Raw genomic sequence first — 21030 nt, 5'->3', positions numbered from 1 at the left:
TCCCTGCTCAAAGAGCTTACAATCTAATAGACAAGTGAACGGTCGGTCCGATAGGGGCAGTCAAATTGGGGCAGTCTGGATTCACTGCGTGCAACTGTTAACAAACACGAGCATCCGATACACGCTTCTGAAAATAATTTTGGACGCGCGTATCGGACACATGACAAAAATGAAATTACCACAAGAGCCATGCGGTAACTCCATTTTGGCATGCGTTGGACATGCATAGAGCCTTACGCAGCTTAGTAAAAGGGCCCCAGAGATAGACAAGAGAGTAAGAGGAGTGTTAGAAGATAAGGTGACTAATTTAAAGAAAGTTGCACATGAGGTCAGAGGAGATGGTTAAATATTATGGTCTGCCACACTTCCGGAAAGCCTCTGAAACATTGCTTCTTTTTCTCTAGATAGATGAATACCATGGTGTCAAAATCCCGGACCCCTACGCCTGGTTGGAGGATCCTGAAAGCGAAGAAACAAAAGTGAGAGTATAGTGTGTGGCATATCGCAGCCTGTCTCAGACCGAATCTTTACCAAATCACTAAGGGGAAAGGGAAATGGGACTTGATATACCGCCTTTCTGAGGTTTTTGCAACTACATTCAAAGCGGTTTACATATATTCAGGTACTTATTTTGTACCAGGGGCAATGGAGGGTTAAGTGACTTGCCCAGAGTCACAAGAAGCTGCAGTGGGAATCAGGATCAAAGTCCACTGCACTAAGCACTAGGTTACTCCTCCACTGGAGGTGATACTGTGATGTGATGTCATAATGCCTCATTCCACCAGTGCCTGAGCCAACCTCATCAGTGATGTCACAATGGATGGCTTGATTGTCCTGTACTTGGCTCACTTCTGATATTGTGATGTCATAAGGGAAAGGGTGAAAGGGAAATGGGACTTGATATACCGCCTTTCTGAGGTTTTTGCAACTACATTCAAAGCGGTTTACATATATTCAGGTACTTATTTTGTACCAGGGGCCGATGCAGAAAGCTAACATAGGCTAAAGTGCACAGTTAGCGAGATGTCTGCTCTGAACTTAATTTTATGGCCACACGATGTAGACAAGTGTTTCACGCAGAAGATAACACTATGCGAATCCGCATACAAGACTCTACTGCGCAGCTTATTAAAATGAATGGTAATGTGGCTATTAGCTACAGCAGTGGTGTTCCTTGGTCAGCTGCTTCCCGGGATGGATCGCCGCTGGCACCCCTCCCCCCCAGGTTCAGCGTTGAGCCCCCCCCCCCCCCAGCGCATCACCTCCAAAACCTCCCCCCCCCCCCGAGTGCATTGTTGTTACCTCCTGGGGTGCAGGGAGCAGCTGCACGGCTGTCGGCTCCACCAGTTCTTTGCTCCCTCTGCCCCGGAACAGGAAGTAACATCAGAGGGAGCAGGGAACCGGTGGAGCCGACAGCTGCACGGCTGCTCCCTGCACCCCTCCTGCAACGTAGACCGCCCCGCCCTCGGTACGCCGCTGAGCTAGAGAGAAGTACGCAAAAGACTTTAAGGCGAGCACAATGCTAGAACTTGAACACCACATCTGAGGATGCGTAGACGGATTAGTTGAGAGGATTAAATGCCAGATTTTTTTAAATTTTTGCTGTGAGCTTAAGGGTACCTGTAATTTTTTTAGATAGAACAGGAGGTGACGGTTCCATGCACAGGTCTGCGCAGAAAAAAAAATGTTGTTCTGTGCAGAAATGTCAGCGTCGCAAAAATTTTGAGGGCAAGGAATTTTTGAGAGGTTGATATTTATCCACAGAATAACATTCCAGCACACCAGTGGCCCACCCATTTATGGCTCAGGCCCACCCAACGGTAGCACGTGTTTAGTGGTAACTGGTGGGAATCCCAAGCTCTGCCAGCTGAAGATTTTCCCCTGATGGTAACGAAAACGCTACCACGACACCGGCACCTGCGCATGCTCAGTTTTCAGTGCATGCCTGCTGCCAAGGTGGAAAAAAGCTTTTTCCCACCAGCTGCGATAATTGTTTTTTTGGGGGTGGGGGGAGAACACTTGGTGGCCACCCAATTCTTGCCTAGGCCCACCCAAAATCTGTTGTCTGGCTACGCCCCTGCAGCACACGCACAGATGTGGGCTGACACTTTCGTTTTACTAGGTCACATGCATAGTACCAGCTGCCTCGGCACAGAACCTTGCGCTCATCCACCCTTATTCCCGTACAAGTTCTGTGCACGTCAGATTTGCAGATCTGCACCAGCAGGCAAACTTTTCATGCTGTGTTTGCATCAGAAGCCGTGTGTTCGGCCATCAGCACACAGTTCTAACATGCGGCTTTCTGAAGCCAGACAATATTTTTCACTGTAGTGAGTGTGGAAAGATGAAATTTGCTTCATGGTGATCTCCTTCCCTCTTCCCCTCCCCCCCACACCGTTCTTGCCACCACATTCTCATCTGATCTGTGCCCCTTTTCACTCTGCACTGCCCTCCTTCTCCAGGCCTATGTCAAAGCTCAGAATGACATAACCATGCCGTTCCTGGAACGTTCTGATGTCCGAGCAAAATTCAAGACGAAGATGACCGAGCTGTACGACTACCCTAAATACAGCTGTCCCTACAAGAGAGGCAACAGGTGGGTGAGACGCAGTGTGTAACAATTGCAGGGCGTCTATTAGAAATGCTCTTCACATTTTACGTGTGCATAATCCGGCATTTAGACGCTTAAATCGCATAAGTGACTAAACTCAATTTTACAGGCTGGGATATACTACTACTACTACTACTACTATTTAGCATTTCTATAGCGCTACAAGGCATACGCAGCGCTGCACAAACATAGAAGAAAGACAGTCCCTGCTCAAAGAGCTTACAATCTAATAGACAAAAAATAAAGTAAGCAAATCAAATCAATTAATGTGTACAGGAAGGAGGAGAGGAGGGTAGGTGGAGGCTCAGTCCACCAATAAGAGCCAACCTCATCAGTGATGTCACAATGGCTTGATTGCCTGATACTTGGCTCACTTCTGATATTGTGATGTCATAAGGGAAAGGGGGAAGGGGAAATGGGACTTGATATACCGCCTTTCTGAGGTTTTTGCAACTACATTCAAAGCGGTTTACATATATTCAGGTACTTATTTTGTACCAGGGGCAAAGGAGGATTAAGTGACTTGCCCAGAGTCACAAGGAGCTGCACTGCACTAACCAATAGGCTACTCCTCTACTACTACTACTACTATTATTTAGCATTTCTATAGCGCTACAAGGCATACGCAGCGCTGCACAAACATAGAAGAAAGACCGTCCCTGCTTAAAGAGCTTACAATCTAATAGACAAAAAATAAATAAAGTAAGCAAATCAAATCAATTAATGTGAACGGGAAGGAAGAGAGGAGGGTAGGTGGAGGCGAGTGGTTACAAGTGGTTACGAGTCAAAAGCAATGTTAAAGAGGTGGGCTTTCAGTCTAGATTTAAAGGTGGCCAAGGATGGGGCAAGACGTAGGGGCTCAGGAAGTTTATTCCAGGCGTAGGGTGCAGCGAGACAGAAGGCGCGAAGTCTGGAGTTGGCAGTAGTGGAGAAGGGAACAGATAAGAAGGATTTATCCATGGAGCGGAGTGCACGGGAAGGGGTGTAGGGAAGAACGAGTGTGGAGAGATACTGGGGAGCAGCAGAGTGAATACATTTATAGGTTAGAAGAAGAAGTTTGAACAGGATGCGAAAACGGATAGGGAGCCAGTGAAGGGTCTTGAGGAGAGGGGTAGTATGAGTAAAGTGACCCTGGCGGAAGATGAGACGGGCAGCAGAGTTTTGAACCGACTGGAGAGGGGAGAGGTGACTAAGTGGGAGGCCAGCAAGAAGCAGATTGCAGTAGTCTAAACGAGAGGTGACAAGGGTGTGGATGAGGGTTTTGGTAGAGTGCTCGGAAAGAAAGGGGCGGATTTTACGGATGTTGTAAAGAAAGAAACGACAGGTCTTGGCGGTCTGCTGGATATGAGCAGAGAAGGAGAGAGAAGAGTCAAAGATGACCCCAAGGTTTCAAGCCTGAAAAATGTACATCTGGCAAGGGGGCGTGGTCTGAGTGTGTTTTGGACGGGAGTAGGGCAGGCCAAAAAAACATTTCAGAGGGGAATGAACATTTAGGTTCAAAAAAAGATTGATAGCAGGATTTGTAGCTGTTACAGCTAAAGTGTTTGTATCAGAAGCGTAGCTAGGTTGAGGGAGCAGAGAGCGGACTGCCAATGGTGCTGACGCGTATTTTAAACATGACGGATCGCGTCAAAAATAGGCGCCGGCGGCATCGGAAGTCTGTATGGGGGAGCAGCCACTCCCCTGGCGACCCACCTGTCTACGCCTCTGGCTCATATTGAGCAACACTCCACTAGAAGGATTAAGGAAGATTCCCCTTAATCCCCAGTAGTTGATGTGTTTCTCCACCCCCCCCCCCCCCCCCCCCCCCCATACACACACACATCTCCACGAAAGCCAAACTGGCAAGAGATACTGGGCTCTGAAACAGCTTCAGGGGAAAAAAAAATAACATATATCCGCCCGATAGTTAAAACCGTTTAACCAGCCAGGAACGGCACCCGGCTGGCTAAATGGTAGTTAGCCGGATATCTGGTGCTATTCAGCGGGAAACAGCCGGCTATCTCCCGCTGAATATTGCCGATTACTGCCTAGCAGGTAACCGGTTATATCCGCCAATATTCAATGCTTCGCCGGCCAAATTTGGCCACCAAAATGGCAGGTATATCTTTGGCCTGTTTAAACGTAACCAGCAAGTAAGTGCTGAATATTGGCTTGGTCAGTTAAACGTAAATCGGCCAAAAAACAACTAGATATTCAACGCCGGTCAACGAAAATGGCCCAGCATTAAATATCCGGACGCAATGCCGACCGTGGTTTAAATATCGGGAACATACGTTTCTAAAATAGCAAACAAACATTTATGTGCTTTTTTAGTCCTGTAGACTTTTAATATTTCTAAAATGGATGCCTCTGCATTGCGTAATCAGCGCATGAATGTCCATGTGTTTTAGAACAGGCTCAACGTTGGCAGATTCTGTTCTAAAATACTGGAGGAACTTGACATGTCCTGACCTGGACGACTCAATTGCCATTTGTACGTCTTTTCTGAAATGTGTTCATAATGCAATGCAGCCAACGTAAAATAGAGCACCTAGGAATTCTTGAAAAACTGTCCAAAATTGTAAGGAACGGGCCTGCTCTTTTTGGTGCGGGATGGAGACTGCAGTTCATGGTTGTGAAGCACAGGCCGCTTCTCTTCCACATGTCCTGCACTGCCAGGATTACTAGAGGTTATCCTGAGGAGCGAGGGAAAGTCTTATACATACCTACTGTACCCGGAGGTGACTCACCTTCAGCTGCATCCAAATAATTATACATCTGCAGCGAACTTTAAAACCTGTGCCCAAATACGTTCTTCCATAAGAACATAAGAATAGCCATACTGGGTCAGACCAATGGTCCATCTAGCCCAGTGTCCTGCTTCCAGCGGTGGCCAATGCAGGTCACAAATATCTTGCAGAAAACCAATTAGTAGCACCGTTCCATGCTACCAATCCCAGGGCAAGCAGTGGCTTCCCCCATGTCCATCTCAATAACAGACTGTGGACTTTTCCTCCAGGAACTTGTCCAAACCTTTTTTTTAAACCCTGTTATGCTAACTGCTGTTATCACATCCTCCAACAATGAGTTCCAAACAAAAGCTGGTGGTATTTGAGAGATGGAGTTTGCACTGAAAGTGAATGAAGTTCCACTAATATCAGCACTCACCAACATGGTAAACCCAGCTGTTTGAAACTTCATTTTAGCAAGCTTCCTCCACACTGCTTTACACCGTGAGTTGGGATTCCGGAGAGAGAGACTATCTTTTTTGCAGTGTTGAACCATTCATGTTGACTGTCTTACACTCTCTTACTGTGTTTCTGGATTACTTTGACCTCTCTTTCCTGCCTTAGATATTTCTTCTTCTACAACACTGGCCTCCAGAATCAGAGTGTGCTGTATATGCAGGAGAGTCTCACCAGCGCAGCCCAGGTGTTCTTCGATCCCAACACGCTATCCGAAGACGGCACAATCTCTCTACAGAGTAAGATTGAAGGGATTCTAGTAATCCTCTATTTCCTTTTGTCAGAATAACCTTTTGCCAAATCTTCCACCACCGACTTCCTTCCCTTCACTGTATGTCCTTTATTCACAGTCACGTAAGTACATAAATGTTGACATACTGGGACAGACCGAAGGTCCATCAAGCCCAGTATCCTGTTTCCAACTTGGCCAATCCAGGTCACAATTATCTGGCAAGATCCCAAAACAGTACAATACATTTTATGCTGCTTATCCCAGAAATAAGCAGTGGATTTTCCCAAGTACATTTTAATAATGGCTTATGGACTTTTCTTTGAGGAAGCTAGCCAAACCTTTTTTAAACCCTGCTAAGCTAACTGCTTTTACCACATTCTCTGGCAACGAATTCCAGAGTTAAATTACACGTTGAGTAATTTTTTACTCAGCTAAGAAATTTTTTTCTCCGATTCATTTTAAATTTACTACTTTTTAGCTTCATTGCGTGTCCCCTAGTCCTAGTATTTTTGGAAAAAGTAAACAAGTGATTCACATCTACCCATTTCCACACCGCTCAGTATTTTATATACCTCTATCATATCTCCCCTCAGCCGTCTTTTCTCCACGCTGAAGAGCCCAAGCCATTTCAGCCTTTCTTCATAGGGCTTAATTTGTAGGTAAAAAGTGGAACTGTGGTTCCAGGGAGGGGCAGAAGCAACAGGAGAGGAAGGGCATGATTAGAGAGCATTGTGGCTGTTCTGTGCTCTGCCCCAGTCTCACCTCATCCCTTCCTCTTCCCTGCAGGCTGCCTGGAACACAACATCCCAATTTCTCTGGCTCTGGAATCTGAAAAGAGGTGGTGGAACTGTGTTCCAGGGCACAACCTCCCTCCCCCCACCCCAAGGAATTAAGTCCTGGAAATAATAACAGAGTAACAGAGTAGATGATGACAGATAACGACCTGCACGATCCATCCAGTCTGCCCAACATAGTATAAAGTATGATGTGATACTACATATGTACACTTGATCTTGATCTGTCCTTGCCATTTTCAGGGCAGTGGCCTTGTTTCCCAATTACTGGAATTGCTAGATTGATTAATGATATGATATATAATCCAAATGTTTAAATACTTGAAACGAAAGCTATAATTCCATATAAAAAGCAAACATTTTTCAATGGAAACAACGGAAAGGAAAATGTAGAAAGAATCCTGATACGGAGCTACAAGAATGTAAATCAGGAACAACATCTGCAAAGATTTTAGGATATTGGATGCCTGGGGGAGACAAAAAACTGTAATGGAGTGGGATAAACACAGAAAATCCCTTCATGGCAAGGGGATGGAACCTGCGCCCTGGGGTAACTCACACAGAGTGGTGGGTCAACCCAAAACAACAGTGGGATGATTGCATTACATGTCCGAAAGGACATTGGGTGGAGGGGGGGGGGGTTAGTTAACCCTAAATGATAATATGCACAGACCTCTGAAAACCTAAACAGGCAGACTTCATGGGCAGTTTTCTTCTTTCTGTGTTCTATAAGGTTACTGTGTAATACGTAAGACCATTAACGAAAAGTTGCTTGAAACAGCCTATTTGCAAATGAGTTTTCTATTTTAATAAAGGTGTATCATTCATTTGATATAGTAGAATAGAAGATACATTCATTGGTATCGGTAATGAGTACACAGAGAAGCACTGTTAGAAGGCATTTGTAGATGTCACTGTCTTAGGAAGAAGGAGGCTTTACATCAAGATCAGAAAATATTTACAACGTTTTCCTAGCCTTTTTTGGTCACAGATGGCTCAGAAGGCAGAGCACATGCACCTAGAATTAAATTGGGGTGATTAGTAATGGAGGTGATGCGGATGACCAGGATGATATATTAATGCCCTTTTTAACTGCCCTCGCAGTGTGCCGTCTGTCAGAGAACTGTGAGTATTTCGCCTATGGTCTTAGCCAAAGTGGATCTGACTGGGTGACCATCCGATTCCTGCGGGTAGATGATCACCAGGAGCTGCCAGACACACTGGAAAGGGTGAAGTTCAGCAGCCTTGCCTGGACCCATGATGGGAAAGGCATTTTCTACAACCGGTACCCCCAGCAAGAGGGCAGAGCTGACGGTAAGTGAAAGTAATGTCTGTCTCCTTCCCTCTCTGTGAGCAGGTAAAGCGAATCCAGGCATCGTGCTGTCCAAAGTGAAGTAAGATTAGCCAGGAGTGGCGTTGGTCTTGTGTCCCTCCAGAATCCAACTATCTGAGGAACAGTGGAGTCCAGCAACAGACCAGCTAAAAAAACCTGTTGAAGTGGAGTTCTGTCATAACATAACTTAAGAACATAAGAGTAGCCATACTGGGTCAGACCAATGGTCCATCTAGCCCAGTATCCTGTTTTCCAAACAGTGGCCAAGCCAGGTCACAAGTACCTGGCAGAAACCCAAATCGTGGCAACATTCCATGTAGAACCCCAACGAATAGCAAGATTCTGGAATCCTAAAGAGTGACAAGATTCCATGTAGAGCCCCAAATAATAGCAAGATTCTGGAATCCTAAAGAGTGACAAGATTCCATGTAGAGCTCCAAATAATAGCAAGATTCTGGAATCCTAAAGAGTGACAAGATTCCATGTAGAGCTCCAAATAATAGCAAGATTCTGGAATCCTAAAGAGTGACAAGATTCCATGTAGAACCCCAAAGAATAGCAAGATTCCGGAATCCCAAAGAGTGACAAGATTATATGCAGAATCTCAAAGAGTAGCGACATTCCATGTAGAACCCCAAAGAATAGCAAGATTCCGGAATCCTAAAGAGTGACAAGATTCCATGCAGAACCCCAAAGAGTAGCAACACTCCATACTACAAATCCCAGGACAAGCAGTTGCTTCCCATGTCTGCCTCAATAGCAGACTATGGACTTTTCCTCCAGAAATTTGTCCAAACCTTTTTTAAACTCAGATACGCTAAACTCTGTTACCACATCCTCTGGCAAAGAGTTTCGTGAGTGAAAAAATATTTCCTCCTATTTGTTTTAAAAGTATTTCCATGTAACTTCCTTGAGTGTCCCTTAGTCTTTGACTTTTGGAATGAGTGAAAAATCGATTTACTTCTACTCGGTCTACACCGCTCAGGATTTTGTAGATCTCAATCATATCTCCCCTCATCCGTCTCTTTTCCAAGCTGAAGAGCCCTAACCTCTTTAGCCTTTCCTCATACAAGAGGCGTTCCATCCCCTTTATCATTTTGGTTGCTCTTCTTTGAACCTTTTCTAATTCCGCTATATCTTTTTTGAGATATGGCGACCAGAACAGAACGCAATACTCGTGTAGTTTGTGGTAAGCAGCAGGTCTCTGAATACACGAGAGCTTGGTTAGAAACACTGCTGTGATCTAAGACAGATGATGCAGCCTCTAGGAGTGGCAAAGAGCAGCGGATGTCAAATATTCTTGCCTAATGTTTCGGCACCCCCTAGTGCCCCTGAATTGACCACGTATTTTGTGAATTGAATAATCCTGACATTTCCAGAAACTATAAGGACCATCAACATGTACTTTTTAACCACTGGAATGGTGGGCAATTTTCAATTTTTCAAGTACATATCTGTAGGAAATTTCACTAATTATATGTAGATTAATTATATGCTGCTACACAATACAAATGAATGATTGAACTAAGCAGTTTACCTAAAAACACTCATAAAATCATCAATAAACAAATCATAGCCAATCACAAAAAACAAAACAAAAAAAAAGACAATATGAAATATTTGAAAGTATGATGTTCAATTATACATTTTTACAGGATTGTTCTAGGACTGGCGATCTAGACTGTTGCGTTTAACTTGTAGATCTGCGGGAGGGGGGGCCTTGGTGCCTGAAAGATAATTGAGGAGCACAAGGGTAAATATTCACCCGGGACATCTAATCCCTTCACCGTTTGTGTGCAGTTCCTTATACTGAAAGGATTATGTAGGATTGTAAACAGATTGCACAACAGAGGAGGGAACTTATCCCTTGGGTGTAGAGGCAGACAGCCCTTGTCTACTGATTAACTACCTGCAGTGATTTTTCCTTCCAGGTACAGAGACCACAACCAACCTAAACCAGAAACTGTACTACCACACCCTGGGGAGGGACCAGTCCCAGGATATCCTTGTGGCGGAGTTTCCAGAGAACCCAAAGTGGATGAGTGGTGCAACGGTGAGTGTATGGTGGCCACAGGTAGCCCTGCGCTCTGCAGATACATTTTTGCTTGATGTACCTTCTTTCTATCACATAAGACTAAATGAAGACTGTATTATATGTTGTAGATGCACAAAATTGTCGCCAAACAACTGAAAGTGCACCTATTCATGTAGGCTTTTATTTATTGATTGATTTGATTGGGATTTATTAACCGCCTTTATGAAGAGATTCACCCAAGGCAGTGTACAAAAGGTACAGCTTAACATAAAACTTACAATTTTGTTAACTGCATAACAATAGTAAAATAACCAAGAATAAACATAAATACAATAAATGAGGTAAACTTGAAAACAGTAAATTGAAACCTAATAATAGAACTACCGTGAAACAGTATCAAAAAAATACACATTTAACAGCAGTGGAATTCAAACACCAGAGATATAATACAATGTTAGCATAATACTAATGATACACCGAATAAGCATTAGAACATTCAACTAACATCGATACGATGCTAAAGGTTTTCTACAAGACAGCTTCCCATAGAGCTGAGGGACCAAGAGCAGATATATGATGAGAACAAGATATGTGGTACATCATAAATTGGGATATTTTGATGGTTAGCTAAACTCAAGGCAAGTCCTTTGTACAGTTAATCAATGTTTAAGGAACTGGTGTGAGTTACAGTGGGTATAGCGAGCTAGTCCAGGTGCAGAATGAGTGTATACTCAGTCACTCTATATATGAAAGGCTTAGGAGAAGATCCAGACCTTCACCTGCTTCCTGAAGTGGAGGTGGTCTTGAGTTAGAGGTAGCCCCTCTAGAAATACATTCCAGAGTGTGGGGGGCTACTCCTGAGAATGCTCGCTGGCGGGTATCACATCATACAATTTCTTTGACAAGGGTACAGATAGTGATGATCCTTGAGAGAACGTTAGAGGTCTTAAAGGTGTGTAAAGAACTTACTTAGAGTTTTTTTTTTTTTTTACTAAGGTGCGCTGAAAAATGGCTTGCGGTAGTGTAGGCGCGTGTTATGGGCACACGCCGATCCATTTTTCAGCTCGCCTGTAAAAAAAAGGTCTTTTCAAAATTTTTGCTGAAAAGGGACGTGCAGCAAAATCAAAATGGCCATGCGTCCATTTTGGATCATAGTAACATAGTAGATGACGTCAGAAAAAGACCTGCACGGTCCATCCAGTCTGCCCAAGAAGATAAATTCATATGTGCTACTTTTTTATTTGTACTGTCCTCTTCAGTGCACAGACTGTATAAGTCTGGCCAGCCCTATCCCTGCCTCCCAACCACCAACCCCGCCTCCCAACCACCAGCTCTGGCACAGACCGTATAAGTCTGCCCAGCACTATCCCCACCACCCAACCACCAGCCCCGGCACAGACCGTATAAGTCTGCCCAGCACTAGTCCCGCCTCCCAACCACCAGTCCCAGCACAGACCGTATATGTCTGCCCAGCACTAGCCCCGCCTCCCAACCACCAGCTCTGCCACCCATTCTAGGCTAAGCTCCTGAGGATCCCTTCCTTCTGCACAGGATTCATTTATGTTTATCCCATGCATGTTTGAATTCCGTTACCGTTTTCATCTCCACCACCTCCCGCGGGAGGGCATTCCAAGCATCCACCACCCTCTCCGTGAAAAAATACTCACTGACATTCTTCTTGAGTCTGCCCCCCTTATCGCCAGCCATTGACCTAGCGGTAAAGACTCATGCGGTAACCGGGCGGTAATGACCTAAGCACACCAAATGCCACTTGGCACGCGTCCAATAAGCGCATCTGAAAAAAAATTTCGGACACACGCCAAAAATGAAATTACCGCAAGAACCACATGGTAGCCGGGCAGTAACTCCATTTTGGCGCTTGTTGGGTGTGCGTAGATGTTTACGTGACTTAGTAAAAGGGCCCCTTATTCTTTACATAATCTGGCTTTTGCCTCTGCTTAACTTGTTATTGAGGTTTTACTGCAGCGCTGTGATATATATACACTGCAGTCAAACTGATTTATATATACGGTACTGATTTTGTTTTAATTTTTTCTTTTATGTTGAGTGTGTATTGTGTATGTTTTTATTGTTAACCCCTAGAATTATAACATAGTGTGAGTTACAAATTTTTTAAATAAATAAATGTCGGCCATTTTGCAAGCCTACATGTGTGAATGATGCTCATGAAACACAGGGGCCATAATAATTTTTTTTTTTTTTTTTGTAAGTTGGAGAGGGAAATTAACAAAGAGGAATTAAGGAAGATACTTCCCTTAATCCCTCCTGGAAACAGCTGGCCAAATTGAGCACTTCTGAAAAACCTCCACGTGCAAAGGGGCAGGTGTATATCCTGATATGCAAATTTTCCCACATCTATGTGTGGTCAGATCTCAGTCCCATCCAAACCCTACCCACATCCTGCCCAAACCACGCCCCCTTGAGGTTTCTACATACTGTGGATTTGCACATGTAGATATTGGTGTTCTAAACTCAGGTTGTACACATGTATGTGAAATATGCATGTAAATGCCAGTATTTTCACATGCAAATCACAAATGAGCCTTCATACTGTATAATTATGAGAAAATACCATAACAAAAAATCCACTGGCAAATGTAATACACATATAAATCTGTTCCTTAAAAAACAAACAAAAAATAACAATAACAGCAACAAATTAAAAGGGGAGGGGGGAAATGAGACTTGATATACCGCCTTTCTGAGGTTTTTGCAACTACATTCAAAGCGGTTTACATATATTCAGGTACTTATTTTGTACCAGGGGCAATTGAGGGTTAAGTGACTTGCCCAGAGTCATAAGGAGCTGCACTGGGAATTGAACCCAGTTCCCCAGAATCAGAGCCTGCTGCACTAACCTCTAGGCTACTCCTCCACTAGCAACATTCCATGTAGAAGCCTGCCCTTGCAGATCACCAATGCGGCTGCGCAGGCTTCTGTTTCTGTGAGTCTGACGTCCTGCACGTGGATATCCTGAAAACCTGGCCTGTTTGCAACACTCGAGCCTGAACTCCTGCATCCCTGTTTTAAAGACTAGAAGTGGGGCTACTGATAGCAGGAAAGAAGGGATGTTTGAAAAGAGCCAGTTTGCAGAAATTCAGGTTTTCTGGCATTTCATTTTATTCGGCTGCTCATAAACCACTTTAGCTATAAGGCAGCCCAGTGCAGAGATAACTAGGTCTCCAGTAGGACATGCTGACCATTTGCTGCCATGGTACAAAATGTAGTTTTTAGTAGAACCTTCCCCACCCCCAGACAAACGTGGTTTCATTGGTACTAGCAGTGTCATAGCTATGTGGGGCCGCGGGGGCCTGGTGCCTCATAGATTTGGCCCTGGACCCCCCCCTGCCGACAACCCTCTCGACCCCCCCTCCCGCCGACAACCCTCTCCCGCCGCCGCTGTTGCCGTGGGCTACCTTTGCTGGCGAGGGACCCCACCATTGTCCCAGGTACAAATAAGTACCTGTATACAATATGTAAGCCGCATTGAGCCTGCCATGAGTGGGAAAGCGCGGGGTACAAATGTAACAAAAACAAAACAAACCCTGCCAGCTGAGGTCCTCTTCTTCCCGCGAAGGCTTCGATCTGTTTCTGTGAGTCTGACGTCCTGCACGAAGCCTTCGCGGGAAGAAGAGGACCTCGGCTGGTGAAGATTGGGGTCCCCCGCTAGCAAAGGTAGCCGACGGTGGCGGCAGGAGAGGGTTGGCGGCGGGAGGGGGGTCGAGAGGGTCGTTGGCAGGTGCCTCAAAGTTGGTGGTGACAGTGCCGGCAGGTAGGGGAGGGGGGTCGGCGGCGCCGGGGGGGGCTAAAATGTGCCCCCTCACCTCGGGCTCTGGACCCCCCTTCCGCCGAAGTCTTGCTACGCCCCTGGGTACTAGGTGCACTATGTAAGAGGGGTACCACTGTTGGGCTTCCCTCCCTAACACTCTTTACCTTTACTGTCTGCACAGGTGACGGATGACGGCAGATATGTTCTCCTGTCCATCAGAGAGGGCTGCAAACCAGCCAACCAGCTGTGGTACTGTGACCTCCAGCAACTTCCTAATGGCATCAGTGGTGAGGGAGGGGGAAGGATGGGGAAAGAGGGAAGGCACCTCCCATCAGAGCAGTCATCAGTCTCATCCACTGGTCTGGTGGTTAGAGCAGGGGGCTGAGCATGAGTGGTTCAAATCCTGCCTCTCCCACTGATAACTCTCATGACTGTGGCCTAGTGACTTAGCTCACCATTACTTCAAGTACAAACAGAGGCCTCTAGTTCTGAATTCGTATGTAGTGAGTGTTATGTGCCACGATCCGCAGTAAATAATAATGAACTGCTAAGCAAGGGTATACATGTAAAACAGGCAATTAATATGCACAATTAATAACTTGTGGGAAACGTTGTGATACTTCCAGGGATCAACTTAAAGGGGCTGATGCTTAGGGGGGAAAAAAAACAGCCTTCCTAATCTCTTCTTAAAGTAAAGATCTCCTCAGATCTCGCCATCCCCAATCCCTTTATTACAAATCATGTAATGCTTTCTGCCCCCACCCAGATTCCTGTTTTATAAATAGTGAGATGGCCCCTAGACCCTTTCCCCTGTTTCCTTTATGAAAATGGTGTGAAAGCAGTGGCGTTCCTAGGAGGCGGACATCCGGGGTGGCGCCCCACCCCCCGGGTGCAGCAGACCCCCCCCCCCCCCCCCCGGTGAAAGAGCCCCCCCCCCCGGGTGCATGCCGCTGGGGGGGGTGCTGCAGGGCGCGCCTCCTGCGAGTTTACTAACTTTGCTCGTTCGCTGCAGCTCCCTCTGCCCCAGAACAGGAAGTAACCAGAGGGAGCTGCAGCGAACGAGAGAAGTTAGCGAATTCTCGCAGCAGGCGTGCTCCGCGGCACCCCCCAGTGGCGTGCACCCGGAGCGGACCGCCCCCCCACCCCTTGGTACGCCACTGTGTGAAAGCTCCCTTATTGAGCAGTAACATTAGGGGCTACAGCTACATATTGCAAGAGAGAACTACCAGGCGGGACCCCCCACCCCCACTGCACCCCAAGGATGCTGGGGGCGAGGATGGAAGTAGGTTTGTCCATTTTAAAAAGGGAGCAAGGGTGGATCCAGGGGAGAATCGTAATTGGACAATGGGATTGGGTGGTGGGGGTCTAGTTGACCCCAAGCACTGGTCTCTTTAATAGACTACAAACCAGAATTTTGGTCAGTCTTTGCTTAGCGAGAAAGAAACATGTGCGAGGACCAGCAAAACCGAAAGTGAAAGCATACATCAGTGCCTGTTTTTCTGTGCTTAAACATGAGCCTTTTAAAAATTGTAATGCAAATAGCTCATATTTAGAGGCGCAGAAGAACAGTGCCAGTGTGTGATTTCACTTCTGATTTTGTCTGGACGTGGGCTCAAGAGCTGTGTTTACTGCAAAATGTTTGTGTTCCAGAGGCGTAGCCAGACTGGGTATTTTGAATGGGCCCAGAGGTAAATTGGATGGGCCCTTCCACACGCAAGGCCACTGAGAGACTGGGTCGGGCCTGGGGCAAGGCCGCCCCCCCCCCCCAAGGTCGTCGTTATCGCCGCTGCCCCCACTCCGTCCACCACCGGACCGGGCCCCCTGAATTCAAATCACAATGCCTCACCTCGCTCTGTGTGAAAACACAGCAGCGGCAGTCTGCAGATCGCCTCCGTTCGGGCCTTCCCTCCCTGTGTCCCGCCCTCGCGGAAGTTACTTCAGACAAGGACGGGACACAGGGAGGGAAGGCCCGAAGGGAGGCGTTCAGCAGACTGCCGCTGCTGCGCTTTCACACGGAGCGAGGTGGTGAGGCGCTTTGATTTGAATGGAAGGGGCCCAGCCCGGTGGCAGATGGTCGACGGAGCCGAGGGCGGGTGGGTGGGACTGTGGCACCGGGCGCCCCTTGGAGGCCCGGGGAATTTTGTCTCCCCTGCCCCCCCCCTCTCAGCAGCCCTGTCCACACATACATGTCCCCTACCCCCCCCCAACCACACACCACAAATATCTTCCCAGAGATATATTTTAAGAACATAAGAGGGGGGTTTTTCACCTACCCCACGTCTTCTCCCTCTTCTCTGCGGCGTCCCAGCATCTGCATTCCTGTCTCTGAACTCCGTCCCTCCCTGATGTCGGTACAGGCGTCCTCGGCGCCTGCAGCAATTCATTCTCGCTACTTGTGCTGGCCTTTCAGGCTTCCATTTGCCATGTCTCGCCCTCACTGACGTCATTGCCTGTTTCCTGTCTGGTGGAACGCGGCAGATGGAAGCATGCGAGGCCGATGGAAGCAGCAAGAATGAATCGCTGCAGGACACCTACACCAACACCGGGGAGGGAAGGGGTTCAGAGACCGGAGTGCAGATGCCAGGACGCCGTGGAGGAGAGGAGGGGAAGTGAGCAGTGTGGCGCTGCAGCTGTGTGGGCCTGAGTCAAGATTGGGTGGGCCTGTGCCCACCTAGGCCCACCCGTATACACCACTGTTGTGTACATGTGCCATGTACGTTCTTCTCTTGCTTTCAGTTTAATAGTTCAAATTATCCATGCATAAAATTTGAATGTCATTTACTTTGAGTCTTGGTTAGCTATTTTTCTGAGCTGTTGTGCTATGGGGTTTTCATTGGGGGCTTTAGCACCCGGGCTTTGAACATTAGCCTTTTTTCCTGTGTGCCTTTTCTGTAGGTTACCTGCCCTGGATTAAGCTGGTGGATAATTTTGAAGCCCAGTACACTTACATAACAAATGAAGACTCCGTCCTAACGCTGAAGACCAATCTTGAGGCGCCTCGTTACCGACTCATTAACATTGATCTGCAGAGCCCAGATGCTTCACAATGGACCACGCTCATTCCTGAGCACCCTAAAGACGTTCTAGGTAAGGAGAGAATTTTATGCAGTGGCTTAGGTGTGACACCATTATGTGACTCCAGGGAGGCAGCCACTGCTGACACCATCACAATCTTTCATGGGGAGGTTGGGCTTTGGTATCACGGTGTGCTTCAATAGAAGGGACCAGTCATTTCTTCAAGGTATCACTGTGCTGCATCTGAATGTGCAAGATGAACGGTATTAGTCAGTGATGGAGTAAAGAGGGGGTGAGGGGCGGACCGTCCCGGGCGCTGTCTTGGCAGGGGCGCAGCACCCCTCCCCAAATTAAGGCACTTGACTGGCAAGGATCCCCAAGCCCTGCCAGCAGAAGCCCTCCTGTCTGCGCACTGCACCATCCGCTTCCCCTCCCCCCCCCCCCCCCCCCCCACGCAATGCTGGGTTTTTGTACAACCAAGCATGTGTGAGAGAGACCACCCCCTCACTCATGCCCGGTTGTACGAAAACCCAGCATTGCGCAGGGGGGAGTGTGTAGGCAAGAGGGTTTGGGGTCCCCATCAATTCAGGTATGTAGTGTGTGCTTGGGGGGGGGGGGAGTGGAGGTGTAGAGTGGCATAGGAGGGGGGCAGGGGTGCCATCCTCACCCTCTGCCCCAGGCGCCATCCTTCCTTACCACCTCACTGGTGTTAGTGCATGCATCAATGTTCTGTTATGGATTAGGAATTGGTTATTGGACAGAAAGCAGAAGGTAGGGTTAAATGGCCATTTCTCTCAATGGAGGAGGGTGAATAGTGGAGTGCCACAGGGATCTGAACTGGGACCGTTGTTATTTAACATATTTATAAAGTGATCAGAATGCCAAGTGAGGTAATTACATTTGCAGATGACACAAAACTATTCAAGGTTGTTAAAACACATGCGGACTGTGAAAAATTGCAGGAAGACCTTAGGAAATTGGAAGACTGGGCATCCAAATGGCAGATGAAATTTAATGTGGACAAATGCAAAGTGATGCACTTTGGGAAGAATAATCCGAATCATAGTTACGTAATGCTAGGGTCCACCTTGAGGGTCAGCACCCAAGAAAAAGATCTAGGTGTTATTGTAGGCAATAGGCTGAAATCTTCTGCCCAGTGTGTGGCAGCAGCCAAAAAAAGAAAACAGGATCCTGGGAATTATTAGGAAAGAGACGGCAAATAAGACCGAGAATACTGTAATGCCTCTATCACTCCATGGTGCGACCTCACCTTTAGTATTGCATTCCGTTCTGATCGCCAAAAAGATATAGCGGAATTAGAAAAGGTTCAAAGAAGAACGACCAAAATGATAAAGTGGATGAAACTCTTCTTGTATGAGGAAAGGCTAAAGAGGTTAGGGCTCTTCAGCTTGGAAAAGAGATTTTTTTTCATTCAACGAATAGTTAAGCGCTGGAACTCTTTGCCGGAGGTTAGCGTGGCTGGGTTTAAAAAAGGTTTGGACAAGTTCCTGGAGGAAAAGTCCATAGTCTGCTACTTAGATAGACATGGGGAAGCTACTGCTTGCCCTGGGATTGGTAGCTTGGAATGTTGTTACCCTATAACATTCCAGAATCTTGCTATTCTTTGAGATTCTACTTGGAATCTTGCTACTATTTGCGATTCCAGAATCTTGCTATTCTCTGGGATTCTATATGGAATGTTGCTACTAATTGGGTTTCTGTCGGGTACTTGGGACCTGGATTGGCCACTGCTGGAAACCGGATACTGGGCCGGATGGACCATTGGTCTGACCCAGTATGGCTATTCTTATGTTCTTAAAGTGAAGGACAGATTGTGACACCCCTGTGTGTCAGTCACATAAAGGGCTATAAAGTACAGCGGGTGAATGTGGAGGTGCTTTAGAGGCAGCATTCACAGCCCCCAGGGGAAGGCATCTGTCAGTGCTCAACAGTGACACCTAGTGCCTAGACATAGGCTCAACATAGGCCAGGTTCTAGGGCAAACCACAGGTTATGACCCCTGGCGAAAGACTGTTGCTGCGGTGTCTAGACGGAGTTGGGAAGAGGTTATAAAGATAAGAGAAAATTCCTGATAGTTGGAAATGAAGCTTCGGAATGCCACAACTATTTCCAGTTGAACTGGAAGCCCAAAGAAGCAGGAGGAAATTGCTAGGAAGAAGGAGGAACGTGTTTGTGTACGGTATATGATGTTGGAGCAACAATATGTGTACGTAAAGCTTAAAAAATGGACTTATATCAAAGGGGCTTGTGCTGGGAAACTGCCATGACCTAACCAGGGCAAGTCAAAAGGCAGAGCTCTACTTTTCCAGTTGTGTTACCCTGTGTTATGTTATCCTATATAATAATTTTCACCTCCAACGTTCTGAAGCTGCCTGGGACCGTGGCTTCCGCCGGAGGTGGTCTGCTTCGTGCAGTAGATAACACTGACGTCACTGGCCTGGAAGCATTGAAGAGCGAGCAGGCTCAGCGAGTCTGCTGCCTTCCCTTCTGTTCGCTCTGAGCTGTGACTCTGGTCCCGCCCTTGCCGAAACAGGAAATGAGGGCGGGACCAGAGTCACAGCTCAGAGCGAACAGAAGGGAAGGCAGCAGACTCGCTGAGCCTGCTCGCTCTTCAATGCTGCCGCCGGGACCCTGCTAAACGAGGGGGAGAGAGGGGTTGGTGGTTTTGGAGGGGGGCGACGTGCACGTTGGGGGATGGGGGAGGGGGGACTGGAACTTGGAGGGAGGACTAGAACTCGGAGGGAGGACAGAGTGAAGGACAGTGACAGAGGGAGGGAGGAAGCCATGGAAATCGGAGGGGAGGAAAGGGGGCCGTGGGACTTGGAGGGGACACAGGGACAGAGCGAGGGAGAGAGCAAGGGGGGGAGGAAAACCTTGCTAGCGCCCGTTTCCTTTCATACAGAAACGGGCCTTCTTTACTAGTGTTATATAGTTGAACAGCAGCAAACAATAATGACTGTAACTGAAATATGATTCTCATATGCTTTACATTTGTTGCATGTGGGAAGGGGGGGGGGTGTTTCTGACCTTCCATTACTGAAAGAGAGTTCTCCCAGGACCTCTTCATGGGCACCCGGAGAGGAATTTAGCTCTCTCATTCATTTAATCTTTCCTCCACTTCTCTCCTACTTTTGTCACTAGACTTTGCGACCTGTGTGAACCAAAAGTTTCTGGTTCTGGATTTTTTGCGAGATGTGAAAGATGTTCTCCAGCTCTACAGCCTTGGCACCGGTCAGTTCCTTAAGGACCTCCCGCTGGATGTTGGCACCATAAGTGGTGTTAGTGGCAGGAAGAAGGACACAGAGCTTTTTTATAAGTTTGTATCGTTCCTGACACCAGGTGAGATTCCTTCATTCTCTCCTTTATCCTCTTCTGTTGGTGAATTTTCTCAGTTTCCCCTCCTCCTTCCTATTCTTTTTCTGTTTTCTTGTCTCCCTTTCTCACTTGTTCTCCATTTCTCTCTTGTTCTCCATTTCTCTCTTCTTCCTTTCATTTCCATATCTGATCTCCATTTTATCAAAGGAGCGGATTCTGGTTTTTACCATTTTGTGTGCATGGAAATGTACGTCGTGTATTTCTTATGAAAATTGGAACTACATCTCCCTGTATGCAGTGGGGCAAAGCTGGAACAGATTCAGCCTGTCCCTTTGAACAAGAATTACATGATCGCATTGTCTAACTGCTCACTTAATTGCTTTCAGTAACAGGGCACTGAGAGACCAACACTTCCATATTTGCTGTCCAGATGGTACCAATAAGGTGTTGAGTGAGGAAATGTTATGTGACTCTCAGCTAGCATTGAATTGGCACTCTCTGAGACTTACCTGCTTATTTTCGAAGGAGAAGGCCGGCTATCTTCCGACACAAATTAGGAGATGGCCGGCCTTCTCCTGAAGCCGGCCAAATTGGTATAATCGAAAGCCGATTTTGGCCGGCTTCAACTGCTTTCCGTCGCAGGGCTGGCCAAAGTTC

The 21030-nt window shown here is 46.9% G+C and overlaps 1 protein-coding gene across 1 annotated transcript in view; it reads left to right on the top strand.

Moving 5' to 3' along the window:
• LOC115480327 (prolyl endopeptidase-like) overlaps positions 1 to 21030 on the top strand; it is a 35161-nt gene that overhangs the window by 1354 nt on the left and 12777 nt on the right. Inside the window, exons 2-9 of the mRNA XM_030218924.1 lie at positions 405 to 479; positions 2463 to 2596; positions 5947 to 6077; positions 7969 to 8178; positions 10129 to 10250; positions 14204 to 14309; positions 16918 to 17109; positions 20200 to 20397. Coding sequence (XP_030074784.1) covers positions 405 to 479; positions 2463 to 2596; positions 5947 to 6077; positions 7969 to 8178; positions 10129 to 10250; positions 14204 to 14309; positions 16918 to 17109; positions 20200 to 20397 — 1168 coding nt within the window. The remainder of the gene's footprint in view (positions 1 to 404; positions 480 to 2462; positions 2597 to 5946; positions 6078 to 7968; positions 8179 to 10128; positions 10251 to 14203; positions 14310 to 16917; positions 17110 to 20199; positions 20398 to 21030) is intronic.

Source organism: Microcaecilia unicolor, chromosome 11, assembly GCF_901765095.1.
Source record: "Microcaecilia unicolor chromosome 11, aMicUni1.1, whole genome shotgun sequence".
Classification (NCBI taxonomy): domain Eukaryota; kingdom Metazoa; phylum Chordata; class Amphibia; order Gymnophiona; family Siphonopidae; genus Microcaecilia; species Microcaecilia unicolor.
This window is presented reverse-complemented; position numbering and strand designations above follow the sequence as displayed.